This window comes from Aquila chrysaetos, chromosome 15 (genome assembly GCF_900496995.4).
Source record: "Aquila chrysaetos chrysaetos chromosome 15, bAquChr1.4, whole genome shotgun sequence".
Taxonomy (NCBI): domain Eukaryota; kingdom Metazoa; phylum Chordata; class Aves; order Accipitriformes; family Accipitridae; genus Aquila; species Aquila chrysaetos.
The window spans coordinates 28,384,297-28,406,960 of NC_044018.1; the positions used below are offsets into that span (position 1 = coordinate 28,384,297).

The 22,664-nt window shown below is 47.8% G+C and overlaps 1 protein-coding gene across 1 annotated transcript; it reads left to right on the forward strand.

Annotated features, from left to right (window-relative positions):
- Positions 1-10,972: 10,972 nt before the first annotated feature.
- AQP2 (aquaporin 2) lies at positions 10,973-17,410 on the forward strand. Its single transcript, XM_030037535.2, has 4 exons — positions 10,973-11,460; positions 13,548-13,712; positions 14,544-14,624; positions 15,416-17,410. The coding sequence occupies exons 1-4, from the start codon at positions 11,095-11,097 to the stop codon at positions 15,629-15,631; spliced, it is 828 nt and encodes a 275-aa protein (XP_029893395.1). The 5' UTR covers positions 10,973-11,094; the 3' UTR covers positions 15,632-17,410.
- The last annotated feature ends 5,254 nt before the right edge of the window (positions 17,411-22,664 follow it).

The window sequence follows — 22,664 nt, forward strand, 5'->3', positions numbered from 1 at the left end:
AAGAATAGGCTGTCTGCAAGGAAAGGACTTTGAAAAGACCATCCCCATTTGCAGCTTCTGCAAAGAAGCAGGATGATGGAAGGGTTAAAAGGAAAGCATGAGCTGGAAATGAAAGAATGCAGCCAAGCAATGTACAGCTGGCATCCGTACAGACCTAGCCCGAGCTATTCAATTGGAAAGAGAGGCGATTACGACAAGGACTGCAAAAACTTGTCAGGATTATTCAGAATCAATTAAGTGCCAGTTAACCACAAGCTCCTCAAGGGCTTTCATTCTCCTCGAGGTTGAGCAGAGGCGTAAAACTGGGCAGGTCCCAAGTGAGGGAGAGAAACTCAACCTAGCAGGTGGGGTTGTCACTGCTCCGGCCAAGCACAAGGAAACCCTGCTTGGCTTGTTGACCCCTTTCAAGCATGGGGACAAGCCAAGGGGTCAAGTGCTTGGGAACAGAAACTCCAGGTGATACATGGCATTGTGGTGAGAAAGGAGACACCCATTTTCTTAACAAACCCCAGAAGGACTCATCCCAGCTGCAGTCCCTGGCCAAGCCAGATTCCTTGGTGGGACAATGCAGGACCCTGCATGCTCCATCCCAGGCAGAAGGTGCTTCAGAGAGCTAAAATACTGGGTCTGGAAGAGGAAAAACCCTCAGTAAAGAAAAGCAGATGGCACAACAGCCTCCCTCTAAATAAAAAGCAGCAGGGAAGAGAAACCAAGCCCCTCCACCACCCTGTTGTCTAGAAGGCCCATTCCCACCCCCTGAGCTCCCAGAGAGTATCTCAGTCTTCCCTCACTGCCCAGCCCCAAAACAAATCCAACACCAACAGGCAATGTTTTCAGGGGACTCTGTGAAACCATCATGTCTTCCCCTAGCCAGGAAAATTAGCTGGGAGAGCCCATGGGCTGCAAGGCTTGAAATGAGTCTCATCTCTGCCATGGAGAAGACAAGGATGACTCTGCCCAGCTGATAGCAATGAAAAGCAGAGCCCTTCAGCCTCTGCAGGGACCATCCTTCTCCATCAAAATAGCTCTTCCAAGCCTGGTTTCTTGCTTTCCTGTTTGAGCTGGAAGCTCTTAAATGTGTCAGAGTCCTACCAAGAAGGTAATTTTCTCCAGATCTCCTCTTTTCCCAGTCTTACAGATGCATTAGGAGGATAAGTACACACAAATGCCAGATTCCAGATCGTGATGCTCACACGCAGCATCACAGCAACTGTTCAACATCCCCTATCCAGCTCCCTGACCAACCGCTGGTCCAGCTCAGCATCAGGCTGTGTGAAGCAGCCATTTTCCTGCACACACATACCTTAATACTCAGGGGGGGGAGGAAAAAAAAAAAAAAAAAAATCTGTTGAGGCCACACCCTGCCAAATCCACAAGGGATTTCACAGGGATTAAAGCAATTTTGCTGAACACTCAATCACATCAAAAACAAGGTAAAGAAAAGCTGATGGGATAATTAAGGGATGTGCTGCCTCAACATACATGATGGCACACCCAGGAGCCCTCTGTAAAGACACTTTACCCCATCCCCAAGATGGAAAAGCCCCCAGTGGCAGTGAATGTTCTGCCATGGACTTCAAAAAACATTAAAAAAAATAGGAATTTACCCTAGGCTTTCAGGCTGCTGAATTATCCACAGATTATTAATGCTAAATCCTGCCACCAGGCTTGGTCCCTAGAAGGGAGATTAACATGCAAGCTGTGAACACCAGGGCACACATGAAGAGGGGTCTGGAAGGATAAAAGAAATAAACCCAACCTTATTCTTGAGGGGCAAAGCCCTACCCTTGTCTCCCATCCTGCCAGCATCCCAGGCACAGGGTAGGCAGGGAGCTCCCCAGTACCTATCAGCCCCAGGTGAGCCACCCCCGAGCTTCACCTCCACGAGAGGTGGAAACCTGCTCCCAAGAGCCACTATTTCCCTTTCCAGCCAGCTTGTACCTTCTTGCTCTTGTGCAGAGTCCTTCAGCTGAAATAGTCCTCCTTCCTCCCCAAGCTGTTCTTGAAGAGCAGAGATCGCTTCCCCTTAAGATGCAATGTAAGGAGCTGGACGAGCCAGAACTATTTGGGGTGGGATGTTCTCACTGGCTTCCACACTAAGCATCAGTCTCTAGCTCAGGCTTTGATAGCCAACACTGGTGCCTGAGCTAAAAAAAAAAAAACAACACCCCAACCCTTCATCACCTCCTTTATACCATCAGTTTTCCATTGCCTGGAAGAAAATCCTGCAAACTGTGCTCAGCTGAGCTGTCACACCTGATCACAGGCACCCCAACTGCTGGGTAAAATCAACTTAAGCCCTCATAAGGGCATTTTAATTAGAGACAGCTCAAACTCCAGTGGTGGGCAGTAGCTGCAAGTCAGCTGGGGACCATTATCTGAGTAAGCTTCTTGGTTGCTTGCAGTTGTTTGCCCATGCTGTGGGGCTAAGACAGTGCCAGGATTTGGGTGCTTTGAGAAACTTTGCCCTATTGTTTTTTCAAACGCCTCCAGAGCTGCGGTGTGTGATTTTGGTGAACTGCAGGGAACAGGTCCCAGTGGTGAGGTTAAAAAGTAAACAGAAGCAAAATCTGTGATACCCACAAACCACGTCAGAGAGTAACAACAACACACGCGCATACACCAACCAAACAAATAGATAAATATAAAGATGAGACACTCCCCAGGATTAAATTGTTCAGCTGCTCAGGAGTGCATTTCACTCATCGCTGCCAGAAGAACATGTTCTTACCACCATCGTGTGCATTTGATGCTGTTAAACGAAAGGAATTGCACAAGTATGCAAACTTGCCTCACTGGGAGTGGGGGAACAGAACAGGTTTGGGTGACACTTGGAGTGACACCTTCATGCCACTGTGCAGTTTCTTCTTTAAACTATTATGAAGAAACTTTATATAATACAATCCAAGGATGTGCACAGGAATTTTTAAATTCTTATCGGTCCATATAACAAGTGACCCATGGCCTTGCGGTGACGCAGCAGCCTGATGCCCAGGACCCGGGTAATCAGCAGGAAGAAAAGACGGAGGAAAGACCTTTGCTGCATTACAGAGCTCAAATTTCCATCACTGAAACTGGCCTAAAATCCAGGTTTGTTTTTGCTATCCTGGAAGAAGGCTCTGTCTTTGCCTTGGAAGCTCAAAGTTAGAAGTGAGGGTTTTTCCCGTCTGGCCTAATGACGTCCCAGGAATAGTTTGTAATGTGTGCCCTGTCCTCCAACCCCATGACACTTGCCTTCCTTGCCTACGTCCCCAAGGAGCAAACACCTTTGCATTTCCTCCTTTGCATAGCTCCAGATTTCCCGGCAAGCTGCTTCCTTCCTCTCTTTCCTCCTTAAAACACACCTTTCCCATAACATCCCTGCACACTTGACTTTGCTAGGTCAGGAGATTGATGCCTGCCTTGCTGAAAGTAACTTCATTTCCTCAAACTTGCCCATTTGTCTGCAGATTTCTCTCCTACCGTTATACCATGAGTGACCTGATATTCACTACCTGGGTCCGTACCGTCCTTGTCCGAGATCAGTAACCTAAAATAGATTTGCAGTCATGGCGTGTGCTCTTTGAGTGGGATTTTCAGTTTCTGGTGTATGACAATACCTCCCCCACACCCCCAGTGAGACCTGGATCCTCTTGGATTCACACTGCAGCAAATTTACGAGCTCCATGGGACCAGCAAAAAGAAATGCAGAGCTCCCCAGGCAGCCCAGTCCCCACCCAGGAGACAGCAATGCTTTCCACATGCTGGACTTTGCCGGCAAGGTCTCGGAGGAGCTGCCAATGCTCCTCTCCACTCGATACAATTCAAGGAAGTGAAGCAAATTGCACTGACACTCCAGGGCCAGATCCCATCAACATAGGCATAAATGCAGAAGGAAATCAGTGCAATAGCCCAGATTAAAAAAAAAAAAAAAAAAAAAAAGTCCTCAAAAAGCCTTTCTACCAAAGTAGGATGGCAATTCACGCTGCTGAGAGCCCAATCCCTGCGCCACACCCGAAAACCCACACAGAAATCAAGTAACTAACCACAGATGAAAATATCCCATGCTGAACCTTTATTCTCAGAAGTGGAAAGGAGCCAGAGGCTTTACGAAACCAACTTTGTGGTTCCCTTACTGTTGCAGCCTTGGCATGGAAGTTGGTGTCTGGGTAGCACCATAAAGCAGAGAAAGAGACACATAGGGGAAAAGAGGATGAAAGGTGATAGGCAGATAATTAAAAAAGCATAGAAGGAGGGAAGAAAAATGGCACATTGCATTTAAATTTTAAAAGCAATAGGTTGTATCTTCTCCTATCTAAATGCCTTATGTAATAGTATAAGTTTTAGGAGCAGTTTTGGATCCTGTCCTAGCCCTTTCCCAGCATATGTTGATCACACGGACCAAAGGAGACCTCTGCAGAATCCAGCACAGTGGAAGGGGCTAATGGCCAATCCTGAAGGCTCTTGAGGTCTTCTCATGGGTGGTATCCAATCTATTGAACTGTTCTGCTCCTTTTCCTGCTTTTCCCACCTTCCCAGATTCAACATAAATCTCCATCTGGTGTGGGAGGAATTTCCTGAAGCAACGTGGAAAACATGAAAAGCATAAAGGTTTCGTCTGATGTGAAAATGAGCATCACGAAAGCGGCTCTCAGCTAGCAGCTCAGTGGAGAGGACCTTCTGGGAACTCATACCAAGGTCCTAACCTTGTTCCTGATGCTGTCCCCGAACAGAGTAATGGTTTCCAAGCCAGTGTCAAAGCCCCAGTATGGATAATATCAGGCAGAGGGTAGCTGGTGGATGCCCATGGCCCATGGGCAATGTCATTCTCCAACAAAACCGCTCTTGCCCTCACAGCTCTAGGCCAACCATCCTGTTCACTTGCTGCGCTGCTTCTTCACTGGAGCCTATCTAGGGTAGGACCCCAACCTTTTGTTAATCGTTCAACTGGTTCTGCACAAACCCCACAGGCCTTTGGGCACCAAGCACTGGAAACCCCAGGATGGAGGATGAGCCCACCATGGCTGGGAGTGTTCAGTAACTCGGAGAGTTACGGGACGGGCGGCACCACACAACGGCTCTGGGCTGCTGGTGAGATTGCACATGCTGAGCTTCACATTTTTAGCGTCGTGCTGAGACTCTGAGTTGAAGACACCTCTGAGCAGTTCAAGACACCTCTGAGCAGTTGCAGCCACCAGCTTCCTGGGGCTGCCAGAGCCTGGCTCCGTACCCAGACCCCAGCTCCATGCTCCACCAAAGTAGAGGCAGAAGCAGCTTCTTACCCAACAATTGATTTTAAAATGACTGTTCAGTTTAATGGCTGGGAGGGATTTAATGTAATCTGACATCTCATCTCTGTGATTGCTGCGCTGCAGCCTGAAAGTGATCCTTTTTTTTTCCTCTGTGGACCACAAAGTTTCTTACACTGCTCCCCTTATCCGGCTGTACAATAACCATGGCACTGACCTTGTTCTCAAATGAAAGATGCTGTTTTCAGAACCCAAGCACCTTTTTCTTTCTCCAGCAATCCCAGCTGGTTGTTAGAGGGATTTTTTGCAATAACCTACTTTCATCTGTTTACTGTTCACGCTCCTCCTCACCACATGCACCAGCAGCTCCCCAGGAAAGATGCTGAGATAACAGCCTCTTCTCAAAGGTAAAGTTACCAGACACACTCCCGCTTCCCTCCCAGCAACGATCAGGAGATAGCAGCCAAAAAAGTCCTGCAGCACAGGTGAGCAGTCAATACACAAATTGGTACCCACAGCACTGATGGTGAGATAACACAGGTATTGCAACAGCCCTAGCTCTGCAATCCTTTATGGCAATGAGCATCTCAGATCCACAGGCCTGCAGAAGACAGGACAGGAGGGGGCAGGGGACATTGTTTCTAGAGCCACCAGCAGGACCATTCCTGGCAGTATCTAACCTAGCTTTTTTTTTAAGTCCAGGAGAATTACCTAGAGAAAGACACTTGAATCAAGCTCATTCACTTTTCCTTCATGGACTTCAGCTTGATTACTTCTGATTTACATAAAAATGAGGAAAATAGTGAAAAGACCTGCCGCTGGATGCTCTCAGTCAATGTCACTGCACTGATGTCAAAGCCACGTCCCCAGTTTACACCCGCTGGGAGTTTGGCTCATTAGACGTGATTTGTTTTGCAGACATAACACTGGGTATCCGGCGAAGGGTGAAGCCAGGGTCTCCTGCTCAGTTCTGTCACCTGAGGATGATGTTGCAGTCTGATTGATTTTAACTAAAGTAATATTCATGCCTGGGCAAGTAGCAAAGAGCTTACAAGACCTGGTAAGGCCACAGGGTCTATCTCACTTCAAAATCTGCTGGCTATATGGATATCCTGGTGCCTGGCTTCATGGATTCAAGAGAAAAAGCATTAATTACTTTCTTATAAATGTTTACGCAAAATATGCCATACTCTGGCCTTGAACTTCAGCACTCAAACAAGGGAAGAATGCTCTCCTTTCTTCACCCCTTAAGGCATGATTAAACGGAGGTCATCACCTAGCCCTGTCTCTGACCTCATAGTATGTTGGGATTGGCCATATCTTCTCTACTAAGTCTCTCTGCAGAGGCAGAAACCATGTTTTCTCCCTCTCCCTGGTTCTGTGCAGTCTGTGTCTCATTAACATGTTGTTAGCCAAAGAAAAACTATATTTTCCTGCAAATCACAGGAAGAAAGAATTAAATCCCTGCCTAGGTGCTGTACAGAGATCAGATCATGCTGGGGTGGAAGGCTTCATGGTCTCCACAGATGTCTTGCTGTCTACCTTGACTAAGACCCTAGGCAAACATTCAGGACTGAACTTGCAAGTCCTTGAGATGGGATAAAAAATAAAATGAAGCCTTCTCCTAACACCAGGCCCAATTTCTGGCCCACGCTCAAGCTCAATTCATTGAAGTCAGTGAAGGAAATCAGGGCTGCATTAATCTTTCTGCTTCAATTAAAACAAGAACAATAAACACTGCAAGAGCCAGCAGAAGTTTTGCATGAATAGGGATTTAGGATTTGGCCTGAAATGCCGGAAAAGGTGTTGATTTTCTTCTGTTTTGCTCCTCTGGGTGAAAGTCCTTTTGATGTAATATGACAATGGGAGAATATAACTCTTCCTGATGGTCACCTCGCTTTGGGGAATACAGACATTATCCTCTGCTCTGTCTGTTCTCCAACCAGGCGCGCGAGAGAGGTAAGACTTCCCTGGTACATTTATGAAATGCAATTAAAAACATGCCTCAGTTTGCATTGCAGTGAGAGCTGTGCTGCTACATCCCATCACAAAACAGCCTGGAGCTAAAAGGGGTCTTAATCGGCTCCCTCAGTGCTCTGCAGCTCACTCTGAGCAGGCATCTCTGTACACCCCATCCTGCAATGGGCAGCGGGAGCCTAATGGATAACAAACTCAGCTTAGAGGAAGGTGAGGGACCTGTGTTTGGTCCTTTCCCTGCCAGGGGCACCCAGACCCACAGACCCGCTTGCCTGGGTAACACCCACGAGGGTCAGTACATTTGAGGTGGAAAGGTCCCTGGAGCCAAACTAATGCTGCAGGTGCTCTGGTTCCCTGGTGAAAAGCTAGCTGAGGTGTTTCTGCCCCTGGTGATCCCAACGCAAAAGTGTCCATACCCTCATCCCCATCTGCTCTGCTTCCCCAGGTGTCCTGGCAGCCCGTGGCTGCCATTCCCTGTGCTCTGCTGGGGGCCATGGATGGGGCCAAATGCACCGGCACATCCATTTATCCAGGCAGCAAGCAGAGAAACAAGAAGATTAGTCACAATACTAGAATTAAGATTTTTTCCTTCTTATCCTTTTGCTTCTTTTAAAGGCTTCTCTACAGAACTCTTAGAGGTAGCATGTTCAGTTTTACACCTCCTTTCTTGGAAAGAAAACATGTATTTCAATGAACAGCAAAACCAATAATAGCCAGGTTTGTATAAAGCTCTCTCCCAAGACTTAGTCCTGCTGTGGATTCTCCAGTGTCTAATAAGAAGGGCATTTGCTGACATGTGAAGCATGGGTGCAGGTTGTCCATTCAGCCATTGGAGAGGAGGGGGAGTTGTCTGCAGGCGCCCTCCACTCACAGAAAAGAGCAAAAAAACGGAGCTTCCAGCAAGGTCTGGGCAGTACATGCACCTCCCACGACGGATCAGATCCAAGCAGGAAAACTCACTGTTGTTTATGCAATAAATCCTTTATTCTCTGTGGCTCAGAGGTATTTTAGATGGAATGGAGATACCTTAAAGATGTTTATACTTTCCTGAAAGCCAGGGAAGCAAAGATATCTGAGCCATCTAAGTCACTCGAGAAGCAAGTTGTTGTGCAAGCACAGTTCCCTTGCTTGCAAAAAGTTCTTCAAAAACGTGTTACCAGGCCATTTTCTGCCATCGAGAGGAAGCACGGTGTATCAACCCTCTGCAGACGCCAACACACTCTTAATGAGCATTTGCATTTAATCCCAGGGGAGGGCTGGTAATGCTGTTACACTCCAAGGGCTGTGAATTAAAAGGTAAAATAATGCACTTTCCCAACTCACCTGGCTTCGCTACAGGGCTGCAATGCTCTTTGCTGCTCCCAAAGCTGCAGCACACTTGGTGTAACATGTAAAGCCACATTACTGTCAACACCAGCAGCTCCAGGAACCCCTCCTAGACACAAGCAGAGCTTCAGCAACCCAGTACCAAGCTCTTCAGCTTGCTTGGTCTCCCGATTCTCCATTTCCCAGGCATGTGGCAGGATACATGGCCATTGCACCACGCAGCAAGGCAGGAAACCTTGGCTCTGCCACGGAGTCACTGCCTGGCATTAGCAACAGCAGTGTCTGGCTTCGTGCCGTGCACCCCTCTTTCTGTAAAACCAGAAGGATTACAGTCACCACAGTGCTAGAGGTCGCTGGGTGAAAGCTGGGATGCGCTATTATTCTTGCTGGAAAGCCGCATCTCACAGCAATAGTTTGCTCTGCCCCGCAGTGAAGACCACGATAGCAGAGCTCCCTTTCAGCAAGACGGCTCACAATGCAGCACCAGTCCTTTCATCATGGTGCGTAGCAGAAACCTGCCATCCATAGCACAAACATCTCAAAGCACGCCATAAACAAGAGCTGCAATGAACTTTTGCATCACCAGATAAAAGTGAAGACCGCAAGGCTGCGTTAGACTTTTAAGTTGCTGAGAGCTAATCCTGCTTACTTCTCTTTCCTTTTAATTAGTCCTCGTTAAGCACTGATACATCACAACTCGCTCACCATGAATAACTATTAATCAAATAGGGTATCAGCTCCAGTTAATTGCCCATATTTGTTCTTTGTCATTCCCTGCACTGGTAACAGCCTGCATTCCTAACCAGTCCCTGACATAACTAGTTCTTGAGTAACGCTATGCTCTCAAGTCTGTACCAGGCAGAGAGGAGCAAAAGCCTACAGAATGGATGTGACCACGTTTCTGTAGCTCATCAGCACCCCAAATATATGTAGCCTCACAACCTGTTTTATGAGGTTGTCTTCATTGCTGGAAAACCAGAGGCTAGAGCAATGCCATTATGGGCCAAAGTCCCCGAGGATGTCCAAGAGAAAGATTTTCAGAGGAAAAGGTTTCCTAGGACCACAATCCCACCTCCTTTCAGACTCACCCATGACTGGACGTGTTCTCCCCATAATGTCTCCCTTGTTAAGAGCAATATCCCCATAATCTTCTTTGTTAACTAGAAGACAAGAATAGAATAGATCAGAAGTAGAATAGTTCAGTTGGAAGGGACCTACAGTGATCATCTAGTCCAGCTGACAGTATTGTTACCCACCTTTTGTGGAGGAAAGAACAGGCCTTCACATATCCTTATGGGTGCCTTCCAACTTGAGACATTCTAGGATTCTATGATATAATTTGAGCAATATGGAATATTTTGCGTCAACGTTTCACATCAGTTCAATGGCACTTGTACGGTTCCTCTGGAGAGGAAAAATATTTGGTTTATCGTACAGCAGCAGCCTTTGTCAGACCCAAAAAATGGACTCTCAGTTCTGGTGCTCTGCATCCCTCTGAAATAAAATGGTCATTTCAACTCCAGCTCTACCCTGGGGGAGTGCTCCTCCCAGCTCGCAGTGCTTTAAAATAACTACAGAGTCTGCTAATGAGGGGAAAAAAAGAAGCAAGTGCTATCTTTCCAGCAAACCCACCAACCCTAATGACATAGGGAGCAAAAGGCTTTACAGACATCACCCAGGAATGGGCAAATGTGCCCTAAGCAATGGAAGAAAAAGGAAAATAGACTTGTTGGGCAATTAGTGGATGGTTTGATGTGAAGAACCCTGCTCCAGAGAAGAAAATCTTCCTTTTGGGGGAATTAACACCAAGAAGTAAAAAGACATTTCTGAAGAGCTGAGTTGGCCAAAATCCCCGTAATTAGAGCACAGCCGGTACTCCAGCTGTGCATGTCATTTTTTCACACTAGAATTTCTTTCCTGACAGTCATTTCTTGGGGCTGGTTCCCATTTTTCTGGGTAGGAAATCTGTGCCTAGGCTGTAAAATTCTGGTACTCTGAGGAATCAAGTTGTAGCAAGTCACTCAGAGATTTGTGCCTCTGGGAGACTCTTCTGCATCCCCTTTTGCCTGGTTATTTAATCACAGCCCACATCCTGCTATTCAACACAACCCAACCTCAGCTCCATCTCTAGCTCTACAGAACCCGCCTTGCTTTCTCTCCTCTCCATGCTGCAGGTGGTAGAACTTGGAGACGAGAGGAGCAACAAGCACCTCTACGGATAGGTCCCCTAGTAAGAAAGCACAGGAGAAAGGGAACAGTGTTTCACAGCATTGCTTGAGACTGATTTATGACCTCCCAAGGGTGGCAGACACTGCATTCCCCAGCTTTAATAGAGGGGGCAGGGTCTGATGTTCCCTCAACTGGAACACAAATGAAAATAAGCATCAGGTTTCCTAGGACCACAATCCCATCTCCTTCAGTGGGTGATCCTTCGGCCCCCTGCATCTATATATAGATATGTTGTCCCCCTGTCATCCTCTATGGACACAGCAGCCGTGGTAGCAATTGCCTGAAGACACCACAGGCAGGATCAGTCCTTGCAGCCTCCAGCAACTGCCAGTCCATGATGTGGGAACTGCGATCCGTAGCCTTCACCCGGGCTGTCTTTGCAGAATTTCTGGCGACTTTGGTCTTCATCCTCTTTGGCCTGGGCTCTGCTCTGAACTGGCCCTCAGCCTCCTCCCCGAGCATCCTTCAAATTGCACTGGCTTTCGGCTTGGCCATCGGCACGCTGGTCCAAGCCCTGGGGCACATCAGTGGAGCCCACATCAACCCTGCAGTGACGGTGGCTTGCCTCATCGGCTCCCAAGTCTCCTTCCTCCGCGCAGTCTTCTACGTGGTGGCCCAGCTCCTGGGGGCCGTCGTGGGGGCTGCCATTTTACATGAAATCACCCCAGCAGACTCCCGAGAAGGGTTGGCCATCAACAAGGTAAGACTTCAGCCCATGGATGGGCTTGGAAGGGAGAAGGAAAGATTGCCCAGGGCTTTTGGGAAGGCTGAGGGATGTGAAGAAGGGGTTTGTAGCCAGCAAAGACCCTCTTTATTTAGTGTTGGGTAGGAAGCCACTGTCAGCTGCAGCCCAGCACCATGAGCCTGCTGCACCAAGGGTCCTTCCAGGAGCAGGGACAAAGGCAGGGCTCCAGGCTGCCTCCTCTACTTTTTAGGACTAAAACCAGAGGTATGATCCAGCTGGCCACATAGACACCTCCCTTAGAAGACAAAGACACCATCATCTCAGTTTTATCTAGGGTTGTATTGTGGGGGAACTAGATTCAGGGGACACCAGGTGTTTAGGGAAGGACACGACCAAAAGTATCACCTTGCAGTTCCTCTTGCCCCAAGCTCATCCCACTTTCCAGGCTTGGTGTGGGTACGGGCAGCCTTTTCTCCCCTCTGCATTAGCAATGCCGCTATTTCCAGGCTGCTGTGCCAGATTCCCAGCAATGGGGATGTTGTGTCAGGGTGAGGGCAGGGAGGTGTCTAAATCCCAGCTTTTCATTAGATAGCGCTAAGTTGTTGTTAAGCGTTAAGTTGTTTCCCATTGTGAAGGGATGGCCACACCAGATCCAGCTGGTTCATCCCAATGCCCAACACATGCAGGTGCCCTGGCAGTGCCACCGCACAGTGCCAGAAGCATCACAAGGATCCCAGCCTGCTTTCAGACATGCAGGGAAAAAAGAAAACCAGGGAACCTTAGGAAGCCATGAGGGGACTCCCCAATGGTATCCCAACCCAACATCCCCTTCCCCACTGATGCACACAATAAAAGGAGGGGAAAAAAAATTAAAAAGTCATGGGGTTCACTATCCCCTCTCCATGCCCTTTCAGGCAGCTGTATCCCCTGTAGAGACGCCCATGCCAGGACCAGCATCACCCAAAACCAAGCCAAGCGGCGAGGGAGGAGGCAGGCAGCGTGTTTTAGGAAGTGGCACGTAGAAATCCCCTTTCTTGCAGCAGGGAGGCACTGCCAGGACCCAGCTTCACTGCCAAAGATATTAAGAGGGTTGAAAAAGGGATTGCGGATTAATCTGAACAAGACTATTTAGACTGATAATAGCCGAGGTTTAATAAACCCCACAAAGAAAGTAGGAGTTTTAAGAGAGCCTTTCAAAATACCCAGCTCTGTTGTTTTACAGATTAAACCACCTAAAAGAGGGAATAGGGTTTTTGATTTTTTTCCCCTGTGGGCTGTTCATCTTGCAGCTGCCTGCACAAATTACCCTTAAAAAAAAGAAAAGGGAATATTGGAGAAGAGAGCAAGCAAGATCTGACTCTGGATCTCAGCCAGGAGGGCAATTGCCACCATCGTGGCATCACCGAGCAGAGCGCTCTCGGGATCAGCATTTGGGAGGATGCACGGTGTCTGAAGCGGGAGTGACACAGGGAAAGAAAGGGCAGAGATGTGCCAGGACAGGCTGGGGGAAGCAATAGCAAAGGGAGACTGTAAGCAAGCAGGACTGCCAGCTGCAGATCTGGCTGGCAGCACTGCCAGGTCCATCCAGATCTGGATGAAAACCCACCAAGGAGTAATAAAGTGTCAGAAAGCAGAGTTGGAGGAGAGGGGGTGCAACCAGGCACAGCTTCAGATTGAATCTGACAAATTCTTTCACTCAAAAATGTGGGGGAAGGGGGAAGGGAATTTTTTTTTTTTTTTTTTTTTAATGCCAAAACAGCTTTTTGACATTTTTAAAATGCAATTTGTAAATTTTTCCAAAAGGCATTTTGTATATTAAGTATGAGGAAAAGAAAAAAGAATTCCTAGGGGAAAAAGAAGAGTGGGAAAACATACCCAAAGAAATGCCAATAAAACATTTCCTGCCAGGTCAATCAAATATTACCCATTGACCCACTTTTCCTTTTACCTGGAAAATCTTTCCTCCTTTTCATATTGGTGCCAAAAATCTCACCTATTTCCTATGTCTATTTGGTTCCCTTGATTTGGGTTTCCCCCTCCACCTTCCCAATCCAGTCACCAAACTGGCCTGTCCCTGAGACACATTTTTCCTCTTCTTCCAGCTGCACAACGAGACGACGACGGGGCAGGCGGTGACCGTTGAGCTCTTCCTCACCTTCCAGCTGGTCCTGTGCATCTTTGCTTCCACCGACGAACGTCGGGAGGACAACCTGGGCTCTCCTGCCCTGTCCATTGGCCTTTCTGTTGCCGTGGGGCATCTCCTTGGGGTGGGTTGAATGGGCTAAAACTCAGCGCTTTTTAGATTGTCTTTCTGTTTATGCCCAAAGCCTGCTTGGCTGCATGCTCCGGGGTGGACAGAGGATTTGTAACTCGTGTGGTGCCCATGGCTTTCCGGTGGATAGAGAAGAAAAATCCCACCAAAGCCATAACAGAGCCTTAGCCTGAGCTCGGCTTTTATTGGGCATGAACGAACTTAACCTGCTGGGCTCTGCTGCTCCTGGAGTCTTGTAGGGAGCTCCAGGGATCAGTGGGGTCTTCTATCCTGGAGTGAATGTGTTAGCAACTGAGGCACTCAAGACCCTGATAAGACTGGGAAGTATTTGGGATGGACACCCAGGGAAATCTCTCCTGGATGACAGACCAAAGCAGCCTCCAACCCTCCCAGCCTCTCGGTGCATGCATTACAACAGTGATGTTTACACCTCATCTTCTGTCCTTAACGCACTGCAAGCCCATGTGTCTATGGGACTATTCTTCTCCTATCCTCAGTGGCAAGGAGCAGGAACTTGCTCCAGGATTAGGCACAGCAGGAGCTTGTCCCTGCAGTCCTTGTCATGCTGCAGGGCATGTCACCCAGCCTGCAGCTGAGTTGCAGCATGCTCAGGACACATGTGCTCACACAGAAGGTGTGCAAATACAGACAGCTCATCCATGTTAACACAGGTGGTGGAAGCTGCCAGCAACCCTTTTCCTGGAACAAGCATGCTGGAGGGTGAAACATCAGCTCAGTGAATGAATTGTGCTGATAACACACCAGGATTTTTTAAAATGTGCTAAAAGGGCTTAATGCTAACAACAAATGTGGTGTTTCTCGGCAGATCCGTTACACTGGCTGCTCCATGAATCCAGCCAGATCTTTCGCCCCTGCTGTGATAGTCGGAGACTTCAGCGACCACTGGGTAAGAAGGCAGGTCTATGTGTTGTTTTGGTGGGATGAGCCCCCCAAATTGCCAATATTCCTCGAAACCCACAGAGCCAGCCAGATTCCTGGTGTTTCCACACCAGCTCCCAGCTGGAGGAGAGATGTAGAGATTAGTAAAAAGAGGTGGGGCTGCTGGGTGCTTAACTGGCTTATCTAAGCAGGGTGCATTGCAACAGGAAAAGGGTGTGTGATTAGTTGACCGTGACTTAGCAAAAGAAGCAAAACCAATGGAGAGTGGAGCTCCTCTTGCCAGTCCTGGAGACCCTTCCTGGTTCCAGTTGGACCTAGGCACACATTTTCCACCAGCTCCTTTGGGAGTACTCCCAGTCATTTCCATCTGCAAAGAGCACATTCGGAGCCAGAGCTGTGGTGGTTCAGGTTGACATGGTCAGAGGTGTCCAGCCCAAGCTGGTAGCCTCCTCCTCTCCATAGCAATATGTAAATGGGTAGGAAGATGCTTCTCCAGAGGAACCCAAATATTAAGTATGCTCATGATGGGCCTAACATTAATGAAGATCGTGCAGCTCTCAACAGAGGAGGAAAGACAGAAGAGGATGGTTAGGTATACTCAGGCACAACAGCAATGGGTGGGAGTTCAGGTCAACAGTGATGGCCAAAGCAGAGCTGGCTTCTGCCTGTTGCTCCCAAGGCACACAGGGTAGGAAGGAACATAAGCCCCCTGCAATGCTCTTCAGAGATCCTGGTTCCTCTCCTCCAAACTCAGTCTAGTTTTTGCTCACCCGATTCTTCTCTTTCCCTTTCCCCCAGGTCTTCTGGGTGGGCCCCCTGGTTGGGGCAGCAGCAGCCTCCATCATCTACAATTACATCCTCTTCCCGCAAGCCAAAACCTTCTCAGAGAGACTCGCCATCTTCAAAGGCTTCGAGCCGGAGGAGGACTGGGCAGAGCGCGAGGTCCGTCGGCGGCAGTCGGTGGAGCTTCACTCCCCACAGACCCTGCCGAGGGGGATGTCTGAGAAGGTGTAGCCAAACCTCCCGCCGTGCTGAGAGAGGAGCTGGGGAAAACTCTGGCATCCATTTTAGAGACGGTGCTTGTTCAGATGAGCGTTTCACCTCTCCCCTCTCTCCCTTTATTTTTGCTGGTGGACTAAAGTTGGCTCATCTCCTGGGGAGATGCACTGTGATGGTCCAACCCACCTTCTGTCACCCAGCTCTCCCCACGGCCAACGGTTTTCTGATGCTGGGGGAAAATGCCATTAAATCAAAACCAGCAGTGTAGCAACAGGAACGAGGACACTGGGATCCCTGGGCCGGCTCCTTCCACGCCCCCCTTGCAGGAGGTAGCACTCGCTGGAGTTTGTTGCCCTTCACGAAGAGCTCCGAGGCACTGCGGAGACTTGTTATTACAGCCATTTGCTGGGTGTGGAGGTTGCCACCCGATGCCTCATTGCTGTTGAACTCCGTTCACCTGTCTCCCATTTCTTCTTGCTGCCCAACTGTTTGCACACACGCGCACAGAGGAGCACTCGCTCCATGCCATAAGTATCCCAACAAACTACAAGTTTTGCTCCTGCGAGGATCCAAATCGCCATTTACCACCCTCTACGGGACGCAGATGCTCTTCGCTCATGTGGAGGCTTTCCTGAGAAGATGGGACTTGAGTCCCTGCTGACCCCATTGGGGAGCTCTTGCAACTGCTCACTCCTATGACAATGAGAAACCTGCTGATTTTCAGTCCAAATTCATCCATGGCTTGTTTGTTCTCGGACCAGTGTTGTCCTTTAGCTTCGATGCTTCACTCTGTCCCTGGTTTTTGCTTTCTTTCCTCTGTTCCTGTTCCACAATGATTCTCAGATGAGCAACACAAAGCATTTCAGGTGTGATCTTCTCCATCACTTGCTTCCTATAGCCCAGACCTTTTCCATGGCTGCATCACGCCAAAGCCTCATAACCATCCCACCACCCCTTTCTTCTGCTGTGTCAGGACCTGGTTATGGTCCCCAGCCTAGTCAAAGAATTTGCGTTAGTCTTTGGGATGCAACTTTGCTCTTTCAACCATTAGTTTAATCCCATTTCTATTACTTAGCCCAAAAGTCATACATTTCCACATGACATCCTAATGCTTTTTTCTGTTGCTGATGTCACCCCAGCATTGCATCATCACAAAATGTCATCACCACATTCAGGCTTTTTCTGCTAAGGCTGTTAATGGAAATATTCAATGAGATTGGACGCAATTCCAAAACATAAGGAACATTACCGATCATTTTTCTCCCTCTGTTTTGACATGAACCACCACCAAATGATGCTCTTCTCTTCCTCTTTGCTCTACTTCCAATTTCCTCCTTCTATTGAATTCATAATTTCCTCTATTCCTTGTTGTGCTCTTCCTCAAACATGTACTAATGGCTATTGCTGGAGAGAAAAGGAGTAAACAAAGCTTTGATCTGACCCAGACAAGGTGTGTGTTATCGTGGTCTTCATTTCACCCTGCCAAGCGAGGCTGAGAGCATGGGAGTTCCTCTGTCACCTCCTCTGGCTGTCATTTGCTGTCCCTGATGCCACGCTGTGAAGCAAGGGGAGAAATTCTATCAATCACAGGTACCAAGCTTTATTTGTTGTAGCCAAGGATCCATTTTACTCTACTACTCAATTAATGCAAATATCCTGCTATTAAAGTGCAGCAGTCTTAGCACTGGTTTAACCCATTATCTGCCACAGCAAAAATATTGATTCTGGACCTCCACTTTGTTCCTTCAATGGCAAAGGAGCATTTGAATATTATTTCAGAAAAGGCTTTTCAAAAAATCTGTCTGTTCTCAGCAATGGGAATTAAAATCATGTTTCAAATCAATCAGAGCGTAAAAATATATTTAAAACACCAAATACACAGTTTTAAAAGTAGTTTGTATTTTTGTTACTTTTCAAAGGAAAACAAATCCATGTATGTCAGGAAAACCCAAAGAAACTTACCCAGAAGTTAACCTGTCAATGATCTGCTGTATAAAATGCCATACAGCTGAATCTTTTTTTTTTTTTTTTTTTGGCAATGTTCAAGCTAGTTACATGCCTCTTCTCCTTCAGATCTAAGCATTTAATTTATTATTTACCCTGACAATGTTTAAGACTCACATAAACTGCCCAGGGCACAAGAATGAGTTTTAATGTCTAACAATTACCATACTCTTTCAAATAAAGTGCTTTAAATTCGCTTCTACCCACTGAATTAGTACATGTGAAGCAAATAATGACACGCTTATGGTCATATAATATATATACAGTCATATAAAGTAACATCCAAGACCCTAAATCCCAGAGCCACCAGTGCAGCGCAGCCCAGTTCAGCTTGGAGTGCAGCTGCCTCGTGCCAATGACCTGTCGATGGGCAAAAGTGACATGAAAAGAACAACCCCCATCTTCAAAATAGCGACTCACAACATAAAGACCATCCGCACTTCAGCACCCCTTGGACTCTCCGATCTCTGACCTGGCCAGATTCTGGTCTCAGAATGCCAGCGTTAACACAAAGTATTCTCACTAAACCAGATTTTCAGATGGCTAAAGCAGCCTAAGTCCTCTCGAGTCAATCAGGGACGTGAATTTACCTTGTCTGCAGAGTTGTGTCATTGACTTCAATGACACTTCCAAAACTTGCACTGTCAGGAAACCAAGCCAGTCATTCCAGATTTACACCAGGACAACTCAAATTAGAGGGCAGGATCAGCAACCCAGAGATCAGAGCTGCCACAGACCAACCTAAAACCTCGCTAAATTGATAACACTTTGTGTATTAGACCTCAACAGGAATGCTTTGAGCCAGGATTTGAAACCACCCAGCCATGCCTATCCATGAGCTCAAGACTACACAATAAAGGTCTGCAATATATATTGCACCACATATTAACCTTTATTAGCTTTGTCATGGATCTGTGATAAATAGTATGACCATGAAATCAAAATGAAAATCACTGTACAATGTGTCTCAGACCACATTGCTTCTTATGGCCTGCCGTCACTTGAGACCGTGAGGCTTTCCTTCACCTCCCGCTGTCCCACCTCTGAGTTCTGGAGGTCCTCAGCATTATCAGGTTTGGGGTGGTCATTCTGCAAAGCACTATAGGTTCTTCAGGGTGCTGTGAAAATTCAAGACACGCCCAGATGCCTTTCCTTGACTTTGCTGCTTGGCTGCCATTTTCAGCCCATCGTGTTGCTTTGAGATACCAATTAAATGCCAAAATACTGTATGTCTTCAGAAGAAAGATGTGATTTTACAGAAATACCTTTTGAACCACTGTGTTGTCACCCAGGGCACAGTCACATGGTTCCCTAAGACAATTCATCCACCCAGGTCCGGTGAGCTTTTCATCCCACTGGGTCTCCAGGGGTCCAAAACTACACAGCCCAAACACTGTCGATGTCTCAAGACCTGGAGATCTGGAGAGGCTGCTGGGACCAACATCCCGGGAAGTGCTCCGCAGCGTGGTGGCAAACCAAGACACCACAATGTTTCCCAACACGCCGACCCTACCCAGGGGAGGAGGGACAGAGGCAAAAGGTGATAGAGATGGGCAAAATGTTGTTTTGAAAAGTATTATTGTGTTTTCAAGGGAAGGAAGTCTCCCTTTCTGCACGCTCCCGTGCCTTCAACATCAGCCATTCGTCACTGACGTCATGAAATGCATACTGATGCCTTTTACAGGCGTCTTGCAGTTAGTAGCAAGACATTCCCTTGTTTCAGCATTTAAACTGGAGGATTGCAACACTTACCTACTGAGTTTTTACCTTGTATAGAGGTGGGTGAAAGCAATCTGAAGGCATCCAAATCTCTGCTCCAAAGAAAGCTGAGACAGTCTGTCCCAAGAGCACAGACCTCAAATCCAGCACCTAAATTGCTTCTCCAACACGCGGCTGCAAGTGGGGAAAGTGCAGTACCTTACCTAGGAGAAAATGGAAAGAAAATCAACCTGGCTTGGATAACACCAAACCCACCAGTATTTTGGAAAACACAGTGCAGGGCAAACCGCTTCACTCCTGTAGAGAAAGGCTCACACTTGTAGGACGGAGAGGAAAAGAGCACAGCCCAGCTTGAAACCTTGGAGATCAGAGCTGAGTTTTCTGCTCTGAATTTCTTGGCCTGACTGTGTACAAACCCTCCAGATTCAGCTCCCATCTAGTACCTGCCTTGCAATGGCATGACCTACCTAGGATGCAGGCACATCATTACTTCTATGGATCTATTTATGTTTGTAGAAGTATTTCCCAAGCATGTTTTCCTTGAGGAGGGGCCGGGAGGCTAAATCCATCCAGGAGAGCAAGAGGAGGAGGTAGGGCCAGGTGTAGTCTGGGAAAGGACCACAGACCTTCTCAGAAGGTGGCTGGTCCTCCATGGGGGAAGCCAAACCCCCCAGCTAGTTCTGTATCTTCAAGGCTTGCAGCAAGTCCCGTTTCACAAGAGTCTGTCAAAGGGTCTGGGTGCAAGACCAGAGGCTCTTCTTCAATTTTCAGTCTGATTTTCCAGGAATACAAACAACCTAAAGAAAAGCCCACATTTCTCCAGAGACGACTCAGTGCAAGAATCTTTAGCTCCAGATCTGATGCAACAAGGGATGCTACCACCACAACTCTCTTTAAATCCTAATCAGTACATACTACCTAAATCTTTAAGTTGAGAAATTTCTTGATGCATTTGCTCTGTGTATCAGAGGCAGAATGGGGCGAAAAACTGATTTTCCAGTTCACCAGGGTAATCAGCTGTTCACATGTTGTCACCAATATTTTGCTTTGCAAAGTCTTGGGCTCTTGGAGCCAGGTGATTATGTGAGAATTTAGGCTTTTAAGAGTTTCCAGATTCCTCTCTGTTATGTTCTTTACGGCATTTATAGGTGCTTTGGAGCCTGGTTGTGCTTTCAGTCCCCCTCTGCCTTGATGCAACTCAACCACCTCTCACCCCAGAGCTGGCCGCTGCTCTCCAGCCAGCTCTGTGCCCTCCCGTCCCAGCAGCACGCACAGCAGGATGGCATTGCCAAGGGAAAGAGGGGAAGATTGCTTTCCCGGTGGCAGCTCTCTCCCCACATCATTTCAGCATTTGTTCCCAAGCGTGCTCCTTGCAATCTTGAAAGGAGACTGCACGGGCGAAGAAGACATTTCCACGGCAAACACATCTCAAGAGGAAAAACACCACTGACCCAAACACAGCTCTGTCTGAATCCTGAGGACACTGATAAACGGCTGCTGGCCAATAAGAATTCAAAGTATTTATCTAGATGAGCAGAAATGAAGCCTCTTAATGTTGCTGATGCAGGTGGTTTTGCTGGAAAGGGCTAGACCTGAAAATCAGGACACCAGGGTTTCAAGCCCAGCTTTCTCACTGTGTGATCTCATACAGATCTTTTTTCTAACCAGCCCTTTGCTTTCCCTGATACACATTATTATCCCCATGTGATGATTTAATGATGATTTCAGTGCAAATTAATTATTAAGGATGCTGGCATTTCCACTGCAGACCAGCCCCAAAGCATTTGCATCCACTTGTACGCCTTAGACACCATCAAGTAATTTCTAAGCAAAGAGCAGAGCAATGCTGTTATTAAACATTAACACTATTCAGCATTTAAATAGCATCATCCCTGTTTACAGGCTCACAGGTCACTGTGACCACCCAGCTCAGCACAGCAGCCACCAAGGGCTGGAGGACAGCTTCAGAACCAGCTTCTCAAGCCGAAGCGTTGGGACATGGGCATGGAGACATCCCCGAAGGCAAACTCAGTCTCCCTGCGGAGGGGGGGGTTGCTCCAAAGCTGGGTCAAGTTACCAGGGGAAGCAAAAGCCTCGTAGCTCCTGGGCTGGAGGAGGTGGAAACATCATCAGCCTCAGGCCAGCAGAGTAATCCCTCGCCTTTAAAGACAGCGCAAGCAGATGGTGGGTTAGATAAGAGAAATCCTTGAAAGCCCTGTCTGAAACACCTGTACAGAGACATCACCTTGCCCTAGAAAGTGGTGAGGCTTTGTGCTAATCCCACCACTTTCCCTACCACCACAGCAAGAAGCAGCCCCAGAACTCAGGATGAGGACGGAAAAGTTTGCTACTTCTTGCTCTACTTTTAATTCCCAGTGTATATTATTTTTTTCCCTATCAATGGCTTGCTGCAAACTCCCAAAGCTGAGCCAGCAAGAAACATCCTTTCTCCTTAAAACAAACTAAACCAAACTTTCTCCTCTGGCCATCTAATCCCAACTAATCACAGATTCCAGCAGAACTAGTTGTCTCCTGTTACTATTATTATTCCTGCTGGTATCATTGTGCCAGTTTTAAGGTCCTTGGTCAAGATACAGAGCCAGGTGAGGGAGGAAAAACAAAAACCTGGCTGGTCTGGGTCTCAGCAGCATTTATAATCTGAACTTGGCTGCCTGCAATACCATCTGCCAGGCTTTGAGGTCCAACATGGAGTTGAACTCATCAGAAATCTGGGCTGCCATGGAAATGACAAATTAATAGCAGCCCCGTGCGGGCTCAGAAAATGAAATCAGCAAACTGGGGACGACAGGGACCAACACACGTATTCAGTTAATAACACACACGCCTCCATGGGTGAGGCAGAGCCTCAGGAGGGCCCTGGGCAAGGATGAGGCACCAGCTGCCTTCCTCCCACCCAGGTGCCCTGCACCCCAACCCAGCAGTTGGCTTGGGTCCCTATCCCCCTCCAGCACATCATCCCAAGCCACGTGGCCCCGCGATTGAGTGGTAGATGCAGGCGATTTTTGGTTGTGTTTGTCTGCCGACACCAGCGAAGAAGAGGAGGAGGAGGAGAAGGAGGGAGACGATTAAACCTGTCCTCCTTGCAAAAAGCCTCCTCGTCTTCTTTCCTCCAAAAGCCTAGGGGTGAAATAAGGCATGCGTGACCCCACCACGTAGGTGTCCGTCTGTCAGCAGGGACCTGCATAATGCCTTCTCAAGGTCTTGCCCAATTCAGTTCAATTTGACACATCAAAGGCACTTTCAGTTCGTACAAGCTCCTTGGAGGGCATGCAGCTAGGGAGAGGAAAAGGAGCCTTCCCAACCC

What these genes read in the sequence shown, in the direction of transcription:
- AQP2 (XM_030037535.2), top strand. Translation starts at nt 11,095, where the DNA reads ATGATGTGGGAACTGCGATCCGTAGCCTTCACCCGGGCTGTCTTTGCA. An exon ending in CCGTGGGGCATCTCCTTGGG is followed by an intron (nt 13,713 to 14,543) that starts GTGGGTTGAATG and finishes GTTTCTCGGCAG; the next exon opens with ATCCGTTACACTGGCTGCTC. An exon ending in GAGACTTCAGCGACCACTGG is followed by an intron (nt 14,625 to 15,415) that starts GTAAGAAGGCAG and finishes CCTTTCCCCCAG; the next exon opens with GTCTTCTGGGTGGGCCCCCT.